General features: G+C 40.4%; 1 protein-coding gene across 1 annotated transcript in view; it reads left to right on the top strand.

The window, feature by feature from the left end:
* ST6GAL2 (ST6 beta-galactoside alpha-2,6-sialyltransferase 2) overlaps nt 1-19668 on the top strand; it is a 71657-nt gene extending 51989 nt beyond the window's left edge. Inside the window, exons 5-6 of the mRNA XM_055327790.1 lie at nt 1068-1242; nt 18243-19668. Coding sequence (XP_055183765.1) covers nt 1068-1242; nt 18243-18514 — 447 coding nt within the window. The 3' untranslated portion in view covers nt 18515-19668. The remainder of the gene's footprint in view (nt 1-1067; nt 1243-18242) is intronic.
* The last annotated feature ends 360 nt before the right edge of the window (nt 19669-20028 follow it).

Below are 20028 nucleotides of genomic sequence, written 5' to 3' on the forward strand. Positions count from 1 at the left end.
CAACCCAATGGACATGGGCAGTGACAGTGCCAAAATCCAGGCGACAGGGCTGGATTTCTGAGTGGCTGTGCTCTGGATGAGGAGGGGGTGAAGAAACTGAAGCCCATACTCTCGCTTCCTTCCTGCTGCCTCTTGGCTTGGGGGCAAAATTTACTGGAGATGATTGGGCCTCGTCCTTCTCAAAACTGTTAAAGCCACAGAACCCATTCAAATAGGGAATATTACTTGGAATCTTAATAAATACCTCCTATCTCCCTAAGGTGTCTGTTTGAAGGGAGAATGGGGCCCTCGGAGCCTTTTGAGCAAAGTCTCTCCCCTACATACCTCGCAACTCCATCTCATGGTAGCCCTGGAGACCTTCTAAAGACATTTAAAAGAAAATCAACCTTATTGTGCATCTTTTCATACAATAACAGATGTATAATCAATAGAAGTATACATTTTAATGAGTATTAACACAATTATATAGTCATGTATCCACCACCCCAGTTAAGAAATGGAATATTTTCATCACTCCACACAGTTCCTTGTGCCCCACCTGTCAGTCTTCCCGGCCCCAGACTTGGGCAATAACTGGTATGCTGTCATTTGGTATACATTTGATAGGGAAAATATGTTTTTGAAATGCAATGCTTGAGCCCCGGGTTCAGCAAGCAGGCCCAGATGTGGCCCTGTTTTGTAAATGAAGTTTTGTTGGAATGCAGCCATGCCCATTAGTGATGTATCATCCGTGGCCTTCTCCGTACAGTGGACGAATTGCCTGGTTGCAGAAGACCCTGTGGCCCACAAGGCTTGAAGTGTTGCCTGTCTGTTTACAGAGAAGTTCGGCCTTGTCTCCCATATTTCATGAAAAACAGAGCATCAGTGCCAAAAGGCTGGAACCCTGTACCTCTCTGTTCCGTTTCCCTCATCCAGTGAGGCAATGCCTGCAAAAGTGACAGTCACCGCCTCCCCTCCCCTCCTGTTCCCTCGGCCTGGAAAAAGCTTCCACCCCCACCCGGGTGCTGCGGTTCCCTTCTTGCAGTGTGGTTCTCTGTACTTGATTTTGTTGATTTTTTTTTCCTTAGTGGTACAAGAAGCCAGATTACAACCTGTTCACTCCATATGTTCAGCACCGTCAGAGAAACCCAAATCAACCATTTTACATTCTTCATCCTAAATTTATATGGCAGCTTTGGGACATTATCCAAGAGAACACCAAGGAGAAGATTCAACCCAACCCACCATCTTCTGGCTTCATTGGTAGGTGTATATGAAAACGGGTGACAGGAGGGGTTAAGTTTAGTTTTTAGTAAATGTATAGTTATGTTATTTAATCGGAGCAATTAAAAGGTGGTTTCAGAAGAAGCCTAGATTGGCTGAAGATTGTAGAAATACTCTTCAATTGTCTATTGCTGCATAACAACCCCCAACATTTCAAGGTATAAAGCAAACACTTTTATTTTCTGTCATGATTTTGTGCATCAGGACGGGCTTGGCTGGGTAATTCTTCTGTTCCACAGGCATCGATGGGCGGCACTTGGTGGTATTCACTTGCTTCACAGGATGGCCTCACTGCCATGGTTGGCCCCCTTGGTGGGGGTGGCTGGGAGGGTGGGCTCAGCCAGGACTGTTGATTCTGTGCCTGCACGTAGTCTCTTGCATGGTGGTCTCAGGGTAGTTAGGCTTCTTAAATGGATGCTCAGGGCTCCTGGCAAATTTCTTAAGGCTGAGGACTAGAGAACTACACAGTGTCACTTGTACTGTATTCTGTGGGTTAGAGCAGTCGAGGCCCCAAGGGTTCAAGGGGAGGACACATTGATCCCACCTGGGTTGTCTATGATCCACTCCGACTCACCCATTCACAATTGTTTGTGATGCCAGATTGAGACCATACATTAGTGTCATGTGTTGCAAAATAGCAGGTGCAGGCTTTGATGAGACTAATTCTAGGACCTTACACAGCTCTTGCTACCGGAATGCACTAGCTCTAATCTAAAAAATAGTTTGTTTGTTTTTTGTCTAATAGGATCATCACCCTTGGCTTATTATGTATATTTTTTGCAGCCAGGCTTTGATCCTCAAAATTTATGGTGTTGCCCCATTGTTTTTACCTATTTTTCAGCTAATCATCCCTATTATCTCTTTACCCGAGTAGGGTAAGTTAATATTACCTGATCGAATATCTTCGATCCCCTTGACAATATGAAAGCTGTAATAGAACAAAGGATATTAATTTTGTCCAGAAAAAAAAACTGTGACATTCTCTACCCTAATTTCAATGAATTTACAACCTTGCATCTTAATTCAGGCTGCACAGTGGGTCCCGGTGATTAAAGGGGAGATTTATGGAGATAGTAGTGGTTTGGTTATGGATACAGAACACACAAGTATCTGAGTTGGGGCTTGTGGATTTTGGAGTGATTCTCCGGTATTGCAATAATGAGAAATATTTTACATCGAATTCAAGACAGGATTTACAGTCTGACTCTGCAGATGATTTTCCTTAAGCATAGCTAACCCCCCTGTTAAACTCATGCCTCTGACACTCTATTTCCAAATCAGTCTTATGATCCTAGGTTCTTTATCTTTCATGCAATTTCATGGGATCCCGTCGATTTAGGAGAGAAAATGTAATCTAGTTTGTCAGCAAAGGTTAAGTGGGATAGAATAACACTTAGACAGCATAATACAGTGTGGCAGAAGTTTAATAAAATCTTTTTCATATTGTTGCCTTCTCATGAATTCATGGGACTACTGTTTGCTTGGAGCAGAGGTTTTAGAGTCCAGCTGGAGGCTGTCAGGTATACTTACCGCGATGTGGTGTTTGGAAGACTCAGGTTAGATCCTCGTAGCTGGAGAGAAATATTTTCTCTGGTGCTTTTGTTGGAAGGAATCCTGCCACATATGCCTAGCTTCCTTTCATGGCTATTTACTGAGAATTTGGAATTTTCAGAGGCTGATGCTTGCCTTTGGGACTTCTTTTACATGAAGAAGGGGAAATGACACCAATGTCACAGAAGACTGTGGCCTGCCATCAATAAATGTATTTGCTGCTCCCATCCCCAGCCGGCTGTAAGGGTGAGCCCCCCTGAAGGATGGGCAGGAGCTGCAGCCGCGGGAGCTGGGCCCAACGGAGCACCCCTCACCCTCTGAATCCCCCGGGGATGTTGCAGTGTTACTCTCTCCTCTTTGATCTTGCTCAGAAATAGGCAGCCAGAGTCCGTTTTATAACTTCTCTGATGTTCCTAAATATTGGTAAAATGATGTTGCTCACATCTCAAAGTATCTGCCATAAGAGTTTTTAAAAAATCAGCGAGTTATTTTCTCTTATCAAAAAAATGTTCTCCGGGAGTGCCTGAGTGGCTCAGTCGGTTAAGCATTTGATTCTTGATCTCAGCTCAGATCCCGGTCTCGGGGTTGTGAATTCAAACCATGCGCTGGGGTCCATGCAAGCTGGGGAGCCTACATTAAAACATAAATAAATAAGAACATTCTCCAAATACTCCTTCATGTTCCAAGGTCACGTTGAAAAAAACTGTTGACTTCTTATCTCCCCACCTTATCATTTCCAGACACTAATCTCCTTACTGAACAAAAGAACCCCTTGTAGAGCTGGTCAGCAAGATCAGGACATTTCTGAGTGCTCTGTGGAGGGTTCCACCCAGGTGTGGGGGATTTCTTGTTTCTTGGACTTCCTCTATCAGAGAAGATAAATTGCTCCAAGAGCAGTATCCTGATATTCTGCTTTCCTTATTAGCATAGGGCTCCACCTGCAGGTAAAGCAAGGCGAGTCTCTGTGCTTTAATGATGTTCATCTATACGAGAAAATAGTGTCACATTTAATTGCTTATATTTCGAAACCCACTGCATATATTTTCTTTATATGTACTTCTGAATCTGCACGTGTAAAATAGAGGGACAGTAAAAGTCGACTATTTTGAACACACAAGACATTTCTTTGTATGGAAATTTATAGTTGATGGCAGATTCCCAGGGGAACACACCTTGAACTCCTTAAATGTAGGGTTATTGGTTGCTATTCAGAAGCCTGTTCCTGGGGCCTCAATTCATCATATACGAGGAAGGTGGGAAAGATGGAAGAGAAAAGTGGATATTGATTATGCACCTCCTATGTGCTAGGCACAGGGTGGGGCCCAGGGGTCATGGGAGGGAAACTAGGTAAAGGTCCCACTCATCAGAACTCACAGTACAGTGGGTGACTGACATTACATAGGTGTGTGTTCTCTAAATAAAATATAATCACAAACTGCAAAGAAGGAAAAGAACGAGCTGCATTGAGGGCTAGGAAGCATGTTTTGTCTATTCTGTTTCCACTCTTAGCCTAGCTCTTAGCCTGCTCTGTGCTAAGCTAAGAATGGGAATAATCATTTGGAGAATGGAAGGAATAATTATTTGGAGAATGAATGAAGGTTTTAGCTCAGTGGTTTAGTATGTATCAGAATCATTCAGAGGGCTTGTGTATTAGTTATTTAATGTCATGAAGCAAATTACCCCCAGAACATAACTACTGGAAGGAATAAGCATTTATCTTGTGCAGTGTCTGTAGTCAGTGTTGTGGGAACAGATTGGCTGGATGGCTCACATGGTATCTTTATAGAGGTAGCACTGCAGCTGTCTGGACACAGGTTGGCCGATCTGTTTTCTGAATGGCTCAATTACAAGATGGCTGTTCACCAGAGGCCTCAGTTCCTCATCACATGGACCTCTGTAGGTCTACTTGGAAGTCCTTATAACATGGCAGCCGGCTTCCCTACAGCAAGCGATCCAGGTGAGAGAGCAAGGAGGAGGCCACAGTACTTAGTATAGTGTCATGAACTATCACTGTGGCTAAATTCTGTTTATTATATCATTCAGTACCCTTGTTGTGGGTTGGAACTACCCAAATATGCGAACAACAGGTAGGGATCTTTGGGGGCCATGCTGGAGGCTGGCTACCACACCTTCAAAAACAGACAACAACACCCACCCTTAGAGTTTCTGAGGAAGTAGAGGGGGCAAGAATTTGCATTTCTAACGGGTTCTTAAGTGATATTGATACTGCTGGTCCTTGTTCTGTGTGTTGAGAACTACCATTCTAGCATTTTAGAATCTTAAAGATAGAGGGAACTTTACATATCTAGTCTGCAGATCCTGTCTTGATAGACGTGGTGCCATCAAGGTAATAAGCATTTGGCTAAGTAGGAGAACACTGGATGTTACCAATTACATTATTCCTTTTGTTTCTTTGAAGACATAGCTAAAAAATTTACTCATCATTCCTGATGGACTCCTTTCATGTTCTGAAAGCTTGCAAAATGTCAAACATGGTAGCTGGCTATAAATGTTCTTAAAAGTGGATTTTTGTTGGTTTGGTTGGTTGATTCTATCATCTTGGGACCCAGATTCTTTAGATATACTGATGGTTTGGGTGTAAGTTTGGGCACCAATAAGCAAGGTCACAACTCTGATTGATTGCAGGAAACCATCCTCAGTAATATTCAAGCAGATAGTTCAGCCAACATCTCTTATTCTAGAAGCATGACATCCTCTTTGGACCTTCATTAGGATCCCCAGCCCTTCCCAGACATCTCCTTGATGGCATACAAATCATGAGGGCTTGCCTGGTAGATTGGAGCTCTGGCGGGTATGAATGTTTTCTGTGGGGAAGAGAGAAGTCATAAATACAGTCTCCCCCTCATCTGTAGAGGATACATTCCAAGACCTAAACCAGATGCCTAAAACCTCAGATAGTACCAAACCCTATTCCAACTGTGTTCTTTCCTGTACATACATACTGATGAAAAAGTTTAATTCATAAATTAGGCACAGTAAGAGGTGAATAACAATAACTGATAATAAAATAGAACAATTATAACACTGTAGCACAAGAAGAGTTTTGTGAATATAGTGTCTCTATCAAACTCTTACTGCGCTGTATGCACCTTTCTTCATGTGATGGTGGAGGATGATAAAATACCCACATGATGAGATGAAGTGAGGGAAATGATGTGGGCACTGGGATTTGGGATTAGACACTATTGATCCTCTGATGATATGCCAGAAAGATTGTCTGCTTCCCGACTGCAGGTGGCTCTGGGTAACTGAACCTGCAGGATGAGGAGAGACTGCTGTGTTGAAGTAGAGAAGAGTCTAGAAGCAACTTCTGTCCACTGCACCATTCTGAATGTTCCCTAGAGTAGGCTTCAGAGTATTTCTGCATCAGCTTTCTTTGTCTTTGATCACAATACCCGAGTATGCATTGTACTTTTTCCCAGGTTCTTTCTTATGGGCAAGACGTCCTAGTAAGATCAGATCTGAGCACAAAGATTTGATTTGCACCTAAATAAATTCTTCTTGTTTTATCTACAAATAACAGGAGTTGCCTTCTCTGATTATAAAGAAAAAACAGTAAGTTGGGATCTGAGGAACATGTTGACCCAGCATTGAAGAAAACAAACTCTGAGAGCTTCTTCACTGAAACTCATTTTATTACTGAAAAAAACATTCCAGAATTTTCTTTTTTATTTGTTTTTTTTAAAGATTTATTTATTTGAGAGAGAGTGTGTGTGTGTGCAGGTGGAAGGAGGGAGAGGGAGAGGGAGAGGGGAGAGAGAAATCTGCTGAGTGCAGAGCCAGATGTGGGGTTCAATCTCAGGACCCTGAGATCATGACTTGAGCTGAAACAAGAGGCACTCAACCACCTAGGAGCCCCCAGAAGTGTCTAATTCACATATGTAAAAGAACTTACCAAAGCTATTAATTTAGTATGCTTTTTTATAATAAAACTAGAGAACATAATGAACAATTTTTCTAATATTGACACAATGTAAATACGTTTTAACATCAAGTGAATTAAACTATACTTTCATTACAAGCTTTATTTAATATTAATAAGATACTTATTGAAGATTTAATATCTATGATGTATACTCAAGCTAGTACTCTCATATTTCTAACTGAATATTTTTAAACTATGTTTTCTTCTTTTTTTATAACGTCAAGTCTGTATTACTATCAAACTACTCTACCAAACAAAATATTTTGAAGAATCACTGTTAAAATGATGAATATTCACTGCAATTAAACATAAAAACTGACTCAAAGTTTGACATCAGTTAGTGATAATTATCTTTCAAAATATCTTAAAATAACCGTATAAATATATTCTGACTTTTGTTAAAGTCATTATGGGAAAATTAGTGAAAACTTGACTAACTTTGTAAGAAATGTCATTATTAATATATGGAAGTTTAAGGAGATTTAGGGATTATTTATCCCAACATAGATATTGGTCCAAAGTTTTCACCAAACCTTAAGGAAGAGACTGTCTTGCTTTATATGATTTTTCTTTGTAACATTTTTGAAGTCTCCTTTGTAGGCCTTATGCAAAGGGGAAAATAACATTATAACTAAATATTTCAACCTCTTTTTAAAGCACTAAATAATCCCACCACCACCCCCAGAATTGCCACCTGATTGTATTTTAGTCTATATTCTTCCAAATCTCGACCACATCTTGAGTTCTATTTTTTTTAACATTGTTGTAAAGAAGGGCACCTGCATTGGTTGAGTCTGACTCTTGATTTTAGCTCAGGTCATGATCTCAGGGTGTGGGATCAAGCCCCCCATCGGGCTCCACACTCAACAGGTAGTCTGCTTGAGAATCTCACTGCCCCTCTCCCTCTGCCCCTCCCTCCACCGGTGCTCTCTCTCTCTCTCAAATAAGTAAATAAATCTTTAAAAATAAGACCATTGTTGTAATGAATGAGCTTCCCTCAGCGTGTGGCACTGCACAACAGGTGCACAATAAATGTTTGCTGAATGAATGAGATGAACAGACGAATGGGGAATTGTGATTTATGTCACCTTATAGACTCTCACCTCTGATTCAACTGGTCTCACATTTAGAAGGATGCCCACCTCTTCCCATATCACTATATGTGTGTGCTGTGGTTAAGATCCTGGGCTCTACGGAGACCAAAATCAAACCTTGGTTCTACCAGTCAACTAAATATGTGATCTTGAACAAATTCCTCTAAACCTCCGAACCTCAGTTCTTTCAACTAGAAAATGAAGATACTAGTAGTGCCTTTGTGTTTGTATTACCATGTGCTTAGCACAATAGCTGACGTTTACTGTTCACTATTACTGTAATGTTCCTCATCTAAAACTTTATGCTTGGTCAAATACAACCATATTCGTGAATATAAAAACGCTGTTCTTTCATTAAGATACATAATCAACAAAATAGACTTGTTCTCTTTGATATTACAGAGACCATATCAGCACATCAAACAATTATATTGATGAGTCCTCACTATATCTATGTACGAACAATACTATAGTTTATTCTGTATGTGGGCACATAGACTTTTCTTTCCTTTAAACCATTTCCTTAAAATAAATTCCCAGGAATATTAGTGCTGAGCAAAGGGTATGTATGGCATTTTGATGCCTGTTGATTAAGTGTTGACACACTGCTTTTTCTTTGAATTTCTAATCAGAGCCATATTTGCCCTTACAGTTCACAGAAAGAGGAACACTAGTAGATACCCTGGAAATGTGCTACGTGTACCGTGCTCTTCTCTAGAGAAGCAGCAAAGGGATTCTTACACCTGGTGGATACACATGGATTTTGTAAATTAAAAGGAAGTCACATGGATCAAGGTAATTTTGATGATCCATTAGGACTGTTTCCCTGGAACAACTTTGTCATCTTATTAGGTTCCTCACCCTCAGCCCACTGGGGAGCTATTCATGCACAGATGAGTAGCATTTCTTTCTTTCCTCCCTAGTTGGATACTAGAGATTTATCTTGTTATTTGGTACTTTGAAGTCATTTTGACTGTACCTTAGCCTGGCTGAAGATAAGGAATAATTTACTTGGAATCCCACAGCTTCCATTTTGTTCTCATACAGATGTATTTTTATAGAAGGTCAGTGAACTCACCTAGGATCATAGAGCATGGCTTGATTGGTTTGTCACCTACAGGCAGTGGGGCATCCAGCCAAGCCAGGAGGCGCCAGCTTCACCATCCCTGGCTCACTGCCCAAGGACCAGCAGGCAGGCAGGCCTGGGAGTACAGGTCCCAACCAGCAGCACAGAGAGGAGATTCTCTACTTAAATCTACACTTGACCAATTGACAATATTTTTATTGTAGAAACCACCAACACATCCTGCCACTTTTTATTTTTTTTAATTTTTATTTATTTATTTATGATAGTCACAGAGAGAGGGGGGGGGCAGAGACACAGGCAGAGGGAGAAGCAGGCTCCATGCACCGGGAGCCCGACGTGGGATTCGATCCCGGGTCTCCAGGATCGCGCCCTGGGCCAAAGGCAGGCGCCAAACCGCTGCGCCACCCAGGGATCCCATCCTGCCACTTTTTAAAAGGCAGACGCTACTGATTATAATTAATATTTCTGGAATTCATAAATGCAGGCACTATAATTTCAGGCTATTGAATATGCACAAAAATAATAGACTTAAAGGCAAGTCATAACTTTCTTATCCATTTTGTATTTCTTTTGGGGGTTCTAATTTCCCAATATATCACCCAAACTCAGATGTTTAACGCAAAATAATAAGCCATTTAACATTCATCTTTAGGATTGTGTAAAGTGTGTCACAGTTACATTGATTAGGAACAGCTTTTTGCATTTCCTTGTGAATAATGAATCCTGAATGTGTGTTATCATCAAAGAATACAATATTAATCAGTGAAAAATTGACCATTGAGTATTGCCCTTGCATTATATGATTTTATCTAATAAGGTAAATGCTTCTTAAGTTATTATTATATTACATCAAGTTCAAATCTCCAAACCACTTTTTAATTACAAATATTTTCTGGAATTGTCCTTTGAAGAGTTGCTCTTGCTTTTAAATAATCCTGCGAATAGTTCTCATGATTTCCTATTTCATGATGAATTTAGGAGAAACCTGACAGAGCTGCTAGATTTCCATTAGACTGGCATATTCCAGACACTTGGGTTTTGTTTCACTCTGACCACTCCTTCAGAAATGTGTTTTGTATGTTGTATTGGTCATTCTCAGAAATTCCTAATTTACCTTTCCTATGACTTATGTTCACATGTAACTGGAAGTGATTGATGTAAGCCAGTATTTTGTCTGTCACTTGCATTATGTTGTTTATATCCACAGCTTCTTGTGCTTTGTATTGAAAGAATATATTCATTTTTTTTTATTTTTTTTTATTTTTTATTTATTTACGATAGTCACAGAGAGACAGAGAGAGAGAGAGAGAGAGAGAGAAGCAGAGACACAGGCAGATGGAGAAGCAGGCTCCATGCACCGGGAGCCTGACGTGGGATTCGATCTCCAGGATCGCGCCCCGGGCCAAAGGCAGGCGCTAAACCACTGTGCCACCCAGGGATCCCGAATATATTCATTAAAGAGAAAATTCTATCAATCTGAATATTTTGGATGTTACTTTAAATATTTTGCCAGGTGACAGCAAGATAATTTTAATCACAATTAAAATCAAGACTATAAATGATTACACTATACTAGGTCTGAAAACACATTAAATACAAAGCTAGGTATGCAAAGTACAGTTTTATAGGGGAAACCTCATTCATTCAGAATTTGTGATACTCTGCACATGGTTTGCAGCTTGCTTTTTATCCTGATTTTAGAGTAAATAAATAAGTGTATATACTTCTAGTATGCTGAGTCATATAATATGACATTTTATTAAGACTGGTTGAAATGCTTTTTAATTGGTTTGATAATTACATTGCATTATATAATAATTAAAGATCTGCAGTTTGGCAAATGAATGCTTCTTGAGTCATAATTGTCTGGAAAAACGTGCACTTTTTCGTTCAATGAATCCCTAGTATGGACTCACTTGTAAAAACTGGCCAAAGAATCTGCATGTTAATTGAATCATATTTAAAGATTTAAAGTCTTTAAATTAAAAGCTAGCCACATGCCCATTTGATTGGGTTACAAAAGTACACTAAAAAATGTCTAAATACTGATCTGCCTATCTGAAAGTCTGGCTTCATGTGAAAAGCAAGAATATTTTTTACTGAGGTTTAACTGATGTGCAACATTACATTAGTTTCAGCCATATAGCATGGTTATTTGATATTTACATATATTGCAAAAGGATCACCACAGTAAGTTTGGTTAACATCTGTGACCACACTTGGTTTGCAGAATTTTCTTTCCTGTGATTGAGAACTTTTAAGATCTATTCTCTTAGCAACTTTCCAATATGTAATTCAGCATTTTTAACTATAGTCTCAATGCTGCATGTTATATCCCGTGACATATTTACTGCATAACTGGAAGTTTGTACCTTTTGACCCCCTTCACCTGTTTTTCCCACGACCCCCACTTTGGCAGCCGCTAATCTGTTCTCTGTATCTATGTTTTTTGTTTCTTGGTTTTCTTTCTTTTTTTTTTTTTATTCCACATATAAATGAGATCACATGGCGTTTGTCTTTCTCTAACTTATTTCACTTAGCGTAAGACCTTCTAGATCTACCTTAATTCACTTAGCAGTGACTTCAAGGACACTTAGGCTGTTTCCATATCTTGGCTATTGTAAATAATGCTGCAGTGAACATAGGGATGCAGATATCTTTCCAGGTGGTTTCATTTTCTTTGGGTAAATACTGAAAAGTGGAATTGCTGGATCATAAGGTAATTCTATTTTTATTTTTTTTTGAGGAATAGCCATACTGTTTTCCATAGTGGCTGCACCAATTTACAATACCATTGGCACTGCACAAGGGTTTCTTTTTCTCCACACCCTTGCCAACACTTTTATTTCTTATCTCTTTGATGATAGCCATCCTAACAGGTGTGAGGTGCTATCTCATTATAGTTTTGAGTTGCATTTACCTGATGATGAGTGATGTTGACCATCTTTTCATTTACCTCTTGGTCATCTGTATGTTTTCTTTAGACAAATGTCTATTCAGTCTTCTGCCAATTTTTTAACTGGATTGTTCTATTTCTGTGGGGGAAAATGCCATTGGGACTTTGATAGGGACTGCATTGAATCTGTAGGTTGCTTTGGGTACTGTGGCATTTTTAAAATATTAATTCTTCCAGTCCAGGAGCATGGAATATCTTTCCATTTATTTGTGTCCTCTTCAGCTTCTTTCATCAGTATCTTACAGTTTTCAGTGTGCAGATCTTTCACATCCTTAATTAAATTTATTTTTAGGTATTGTTTATAATGCAGTTGTAAATAGGATTGTTATCTTAGTTTTTCTTTCTGATAGTTTGTTATTAGTATTCATTTTGTATTCCACAGCTTTAGTTAATTCATTTTTTAATTCTAACAGTTTTTGGTCTAGTCTTTATAGTTTTGTATATCTAATATCATGTCATCTGCAAATAGTGACAGTTTTACTTCTTCCTTTCCAATCTGAATGACTTTTATTTCTTTTTCTTGCCTAATTATTCTGGCAAGGACTTCAATACTATGTTGGATAAAAGTGACAAAAGTGGACCCTCTTGTCTTGTTCCTGATCTCGCAGGGAAAACTTTTAGCTTTTCATCATTGGATATAATGTAGCTGTGGGCTACATTTATTATGTTGAGGTACATTCCCTCTATGCCTATTTTGTTGAGAACTTTTATCATAAATGGATGTTGAAGTTAGTCGTGCTTTTCTACATCTACTGTAATTTTTATCCTTAATTTTTTTAAAGATTTTATTTATTTAATCATGAGGACACACAGACAGAGGCAGAGCACAAGCAGAGGGAAAAGCAGGCTCCATGCTGGGAGCCTGACGTGGGACTCGATTCCAGGTCTCTAGGATCACGCCCTGGATGGCGCTAAACTGCTGAGCCACCCGGGCTGCCCTATCCTTAATTTTGTTAAAGTGGTCTATCACATCAATTGATTTATCAATTCTGAATCATCCTTACATCCTACTTGGTTGTGGTATGTGATCCTTTTAATTATTGTTGGATTTGGTTTGCTGATATTTTGTTGAGCATGTTTGCACCTATATTTATCAGGGATATTGGCCTATAATTTCTTTTATTTTGGTGTCCTTGTCTGGTTTGAGTATCAGGGTAATGCTAGCTTCGCAAAATGAATTTGGAAGTGTTCCCATTTCCTCTGTGTTTTAGAAGAGTTTGAGAAGGATTGGTATTAATTCCTCTTTGAATGCTGGGTGAAAGCAGTAAAATTTTATTAGTGATGAAAGCAGTTACTTTGTGGTAGTCCATAAACAAAATTACGTAACATAAAAGTTTAAGTAATTTTTTTTCTTTTAAGAAATTCTTTACCGAAAATAAAAAAAGAAATTCTTTACCGAATAGAATTAAATTATTTGTATTTTTTTTTTATTTTAGGTAATCCTGAGCAGTCCTAAGAGAGGAAATGAAAAAAAGAATAAAAACATTTTTAGCATAACCAGATGTGAATTCCCCATATTGGTCTGGCATGGAGAATTAATTATGAAGTAACATGATACTTTGAATTTATCCATATATGGTATCTTTGCAGAAAAGATTTAACCTGGCAGGCCTGACTGCTGATCTTTAGGAAGGCATGCTTACAAAGTTGGCCCTTGGCTGGCATCTGGGATCTTTGATTTGGGAATGTTTCCAACCCTATAACTGATAAGAGTAGTTCACCATGCCTAGACTGTTTATGTAAGTAGTATGGTTTATGCTGAACACCTGCTTTCATTCTGGAAGCCTGGAATTTTGGTATGTGCCAGGCAGAGACTGCCTACATGACCAGTTCCCAGTAAAAACTTGAGTACTGAGTCTCTCCAAAGCTTCCGTGATTGGCAGCATTTTACATGTGTCGCTAGGGGTATCAAGCAAATCCTGTGTGACTCAACTGGGAGTAGAAACTTGGCCTTAGTTTCCTCTGGACTTTTGCTGATTTTGCCTTGTATCCTTTTGCTTTAATAAATCATAGCTGAGTATCACTAAATATTGGGTCCTGTAGGTCCTCCTAGTGAATCAGCAAACCTGGGGATGAGTTGGGTACTCTTAACATGGTACTCTAATTGGTGGTAATTCACAGGACATCTGGGAACCATGTGTTGTTGGTATTTACAACATTTGTGGATAATAGGCTCAGCATCACAACATTTACAGAAGCAATGCTGGTGGTAGTACTCAAACATTTTTTTCTCGGTGCGTTATATAAAACACTTTCTTCAAGTCATCCACAAAATTGTAGGTTATGGGCTCACTACCTGTTTTTAAATTTAAAGGTTAGTTCTTTAATTTACTTTCTTTCTTTTCTTAGACTTTCTCTTAATCCCCAATGATTAGCACTGTGCCCAGTTTAATAAATGTTGAATTTAATTGAAGAGGCCTCCAGCAGAACATGAAGGCTTTGATCTTTGCCAGCCCCATCCCTACCCTGCCTCCCTGCAGTGTCTACACCCACACCCCCATTCCCTAACAAACACTCTGTGAACTGTGCCAGGATCATTATATAACTCCAAATATTGATGTTTACCTAGTTTCTTTTTGCAAAACAAGAAGAAATTTCATCTTTAGGATTTTGTGTGTGGCTAAGTACTGTTAACTCTAAGGGTAACTGATGTGTAGATTTGACCACATTTAGTAATAGTGATTTTCAGCATTTATTATATGACAGAGTCTGATTCAAAACTCAAAACCATGTGTAATAACGACTTTAATAAATTGAAAAGCAGAGTGGGCATATGCCAAATGAATTGACCATGCTGTCTGAAAAAAAGTTCAAAATGAGAAGAGTATTCTCCAGCTTTGGTACCGTAAATCTTGTCCACCTTTTACATGTACCCGACAAATGGTAAATTAATTTTTCCCTTCCCTTTGAAGGTATTGCCCTACCAATTATGATATCAGCACGACAGCTGGCTGCCACTTAAACACTTAGAGCAGATTCTGCTATTATGTAAGTTTTAGGATGCTCTAGGCCCATGGTTACAGAAGCCACAAGTTCACATGAGTACAGATGGGATGGAAAACAGCTGTTATAAGTCTGTATCATATAGGGAAAGATCAGGAGGGATTGTGCAGATAACTCAAGGCAAGAACCCACACTCTTAATTTCTCTTGGCTTCCATTTTGGACTCTCATGAACTCAACATCAAGTTTCTGCATTTCTGAAGCTCTAGAAGTTATTGTAAAATACAAGGTAGTTATATATGAGAATGCTAAAATGTACCTATTTACTCACAGTGAAACTCTAACTTCTTGCCTAGTCTCCTGACAAAATCTGTATTGGTATATAGCAAATGCATTATTTAAAATGTAAGAGTGAAAATTTTATCTGGGAAACTTTCTAGAAAAAAAAAAGATTCAAACATCTTAGTAGATGCTTTTTTTCTCTTCTTCTTCTCCTTCTTCTTCTTTTTCTTCTCTTTTTAGAGAGAGAGTGCAAGAAGAGAGGGAGAGAGGGACAGATGGAGAGGGAGAAAGAGAATCTTAAGTGGGTATATGGAGTCCGATGTGAGGTTCGATCTCACCGTCCTGAGATCATGATCTGAGCCCAAATTAAGAGTTGAATGCTTAACCAACTGAGCCACCCATGTGCCCTTTGTCGGTGCTTTTTGGGACCAAGACAATAGTAAAGACTAGAGAGACTACATACAGATCTTCTCACTTAGGTGTGGATTGCAGTTCCGCTCTAGATTTAATCTAATGTGGAATGTCAGGCTACTTAGGAGGCAGCAGGGGAATTCCTTACAGTCTACTTTTTCAAAGAATATGTGTGTTAATACCATCATGGTCCCCAAAGAATGGTCCTCAAAGCATGGGAAGTGAACCAGCATTGGTACGGAAACATTAGTCATTGTTCTACAAGCAGATCATTATAGAAATTGAAACTATTTACACACTTGTGTAGTAACTTAACATAGCATGGCATCCAAATATGTGTTCATTTTTCTAGCAAATCATTGGGTTATATTTTATGGAAGTAATGGTCTGTGATACATTGAACTTTTTCTTTTTTCCATGGCCCTTCCCCACAAATAGCTTAGGAATGTTTGTTAAAAATGCAGTTTCCTGGACCCCAACATAAACCAGTGGAACCCAAATCTCTGGAACTGGGTACAAGTCCCACGAATGGACATTTAGCAAGCTGCCCGGTCATTCTTTTTCATGCCAGAGTTTGAGAACTGCTTTAGGAAGAGAGCCAATAACATGGCTCTCCAATAATACATTTCTCAAGTAAGAGATTAACTTTTGAAAGCCAGCCACCCCAAGGACCTTAGTTGCAAAGGTGATAACTTGTACCCATTTGACTTCAGCCCTCGTGGGGGAGGTTGTGTCATTGGCTCACAACACACTCCAGCTAGAAGAGACCTGTGGTTTCTAGGTATAGTTCCATTGCTAGGTTTTGAGATGCCTTTGTGCAAGACACCCTTGAAGCCTCTGCACTGCCATATGCGGGAAAGTTATTGTATTAATTGTATTAATGGAAGGCATCTAGGTGTGTGAATGATGGCTAGGATCCTTTGATGTGGTTCCTTTCTGCACAGCTGGCATAGCCATGCACCATGCCCAGGGGAGGGAGAGCAGCTAGCTCCGTGATGTGGTACAAGAATTTGTTCTAGAGCTCCTGATTAGAAAACACTGGAGCCATCCTCAGCTCCATAGACACAGGCCTTGTGGCCCTCATCGAGAAAAAACATACACATCAGAGGGGTTCTTGTTTGCTGCAAGTATAAAGTAACCAGGATCAAAGGGGGAATTTGATGCTCCCTGGGCACGTGGCTTTCTCATTCACCATGTCAATCAAGAGATGATTTTATCAGGAGGAGGGAAAAAGTATTTCTAGAGCAGTCAATGCTCATCAGAAGAGAAAGACTTCTTTATAGCCTGTGCTACATGTTCAGGTGATGATACTCACTCACCTTGGTGACTTTGGGAGGAGATGCTGGTCCTTAGCTCTCCCTGAATCACCATCCCCTTCAGGCATCCCAAGGAAGGGGCCGCAACCTGGCAGTAGGTCAGCTGATAAGGAGGAAGAAATGGGTTGTGGGAGGAAAAAGAAAGGAACAGACCAGTAACGTGTTTTGACAGAGCTGTGGAGGACATTTTTGCTTCTTAGAATTTGAACTGAAATACCTCCTTCTCTCTGTTAGGAGTATGTTTTATTCTCAGCTGTAACACTGTGTCATGGCTCCTGAGTGACACCTTTAAAGGTTTCTATACAGATTGCCATTGTCACCTGTGGACCAGCACCCCTTCTTCTGCTTCTGTTCTTCCCGTTGTCTGCCAGGAAACTCCTCTGGACTCCGGGCAAATTGAGGCCCCTTCTCTCTTCTGTCCCAGTGGCCCTTATGCATGACTTTCTCTGGTTGTGAGAATTTTCATGATTGATTAATTGGAAATACGATTGTCCTCTGCAGACAGATACTGCCATTTAACAGGAACTAATTGTTGTGACTATGTTTTTTATAAGAAAGATAGCTCTTTTGTGAAAGGGATGAGCATATATGTTTTTTAAAAGTTTAAAGGATGTTAACAAAGGTGGTGGTGGTGCTGGGAAAAGAAAACCCATTAGCCCTTCTAAATCAAGAACTAGATTTGCTGGACCCCCTGCTCAGTAGGGAGTCTGCGTCTCCTTCTACCCCTGCCCTCTGCTTGTGCTCTCTGTCTCTCTCTAAAAAATAAAATCTTTTTTTAAAAAAAGCTAGATTAGCTCACTGACGAAGAGGTTTGATAGCTCTCTATTTGAAACATTTTTTAAAAGAGGAAAAATTAAAGCAACTTTAATATTGACAGTTCCAGGGAGATAAATAATTTTGATAATCTGAATCTTAAACTCTGTGTCCCCAATTCCATCTCTTTCCATTCAACTATCCTGTAATCAGTTATAATCAAGCAACTATTTTATAGGCAGTTTTTTCTAACGTGTTTCTTTGGAAACTGCTCTTGCAAATGAGAACAGAAGCTGCCTGCATGAGGACGGTGACTCATGATACTCCAACTTGGGGGAAGGCAAATCTGTGGCTCACTGGATTGTCTTCTTGTTAAACCGGGCACCCCCATCTCCTCCTCCCTCGCTGCCCCGCACACAGTGATCAACCAGATGTGTGAAGGTCTAATGGTGTCATGTCTCTCTGGGCGCCCGCACCCCACAGACTGCAGAGAGGCCACTCCTGGAGGTTCTGACCCCGCAAATGTCTAAGTGACAAGAAAGCAGGCGCAGAGCAGGTGCAGTCATTCCCCCCGCCTCGCTCCAAAACATCCTCCCTCCTGCTTGGAGTTGTTGATCGGCTACTTTTCTTTTCCGAGGCAGGCATCCTCATCATGATGTCCATGTGCAGCGAAGTGCACGTGTACGAATACATCCCGTCCATCCGGCAGACGGAGCTGTGCCACTACCACGAGCTGTACTACGACGCGGCCTGCACGCTGGGCGCTTACCACCCGTTGCTCTACGAGAAGCTGCTGGTGCAGCGGCTGAACACGGGCGCCCAGGGGGACCTACACCGCAAGGGGAAGGTGGTCCTGCCGGGGCTCCGGGCCGTGCGCTGCCCCGCGCCCAACCCCGCAGGTGCGCCCTCCTGAACCCGCGCTCCGGAGAGGCCACGTGCAATAAGGTACTACTGTCCTACCCGACGTCGGGGAGAATACTTGAAGATACGTGTTAGGCAGTGTAGTCTGCGCTCTTTAGACTCTAACTTAGTGGTGGCCACGAGAATTGTTCTTTTTCTAAGCCATTGAGTATTTATTACTGTTTTGAATACAGAAATGGAATTTAAAAGGAAAAAAAAAAGCTCAAGAAAGATGCAAAAAAAAAAGAAGAAGAAGAAGAAGAAGAAGAAGAAGGAAGGAAGAAGCAAATGTATGACCAATGGGTACTATACCTCCAGAAATGTAAACCTTTGCTTTACTTACACCGTAGACACCCCTTATCTGGTTTGGTTTCAGCTACAGGTTTCAGTGATGTACCTGATATTACGAAATGGCTTATACGCCCATGTTGAGGTGCAGTATCACTTAACGTGTCACTTGTACATTCACTCATTATTAAAGATCCTAGCATTTATGACGTGCATCTGAATTATCACTCAGATGTGTTTATTTTAATAGCAAAATCCCCCATATATGTTGAGAGATGTGCATGTTGATACACAGTTGCATTCCCCAGCTCTGTCTCCCATTCCCCACCCAAGCTTTGCTTTTTGTGTATTAGGATAGATTTCTATAACCATAAAGCATCCATCTCAAGCAGTCCAAGAAAAAGCCAACACTGGAATAACACTACAGTGGAGACACTTTGTTTTGCTGCAATATTTTCTTACTCTGGCAAGTAAATCCAGAATCAGGGGGCTGCAGGGTGGCCCAGGGCCAGAATGTTCACAGCTCCAGCTTTCCTGCATTGTACCTCCTCAGCTGCCAGTCCTTCCCACAGCCCTCACACTGTTACGCCCGTGGACCCTTGCCCCACCCCACCCCCGCTATGGGGGAGGGCTCCTTCTAGTCTACAAGGAGGGAATACGGAGCCTTCACTCTGTGCTTCTGGGGATGCATGCCTGTCTCTTTCATGGAGATTTCTTTCAGGTCAACATCAGCTGCTGGAAACCCAGCAGTGATGTACTGGATTTTCCCTAATTCTCCCTGCAGACAGACCTTGAGGAATCCTATCTCTGTTTTCACAAATACATTTTATGTTAGCAACATACAAGCCATATAGTTAAATAAAATTGTGTGAAAACGTTGACCTTGAACCACACGGAAAACACCTATATGTTTGAGAGGCAAAGGCAGCTAGAGGGGAGGAAGTAGTCACCCCCATACGTTAGCTATATTCAGATCTGTCTTGTCTTGTTTTTAATCTCAACTCTTATGACTGATACATTGAAAAACAATCTTTTTCTATGAATGTAGGGAAACAGAAACATTTTAGAATCCATTAATTTAACACAGTTTCTCACTATATAACCAAAACATATCTCAGCAGTACAGGTAAGGCTTTTTTAATTAAAAATGTTCTCCCTTGCAAGTGCATGAATGTCAGGAGAGCTTGGTGAGAAAGGTTTTTCTGTTGCAGGATTGGTTTTTTCCTGAGTGCTCTCAAA

This window comes from Nyctereutes procyonoides, unplaced genomic scaffold, assembly GCF_905146905.1.
Source record: "Nyctereutes procyonoides isolate TBG_1078 unplaced genomic scaffold, NYPRO_anot_genome, whole genome shotgun sequence".
Lineage (NCBI taxonomy): Eukaryota > Metazoa > Chordata > Mammalia > Carnivora > Canidae > Nyctereutes > Nyctereutes procyonoides.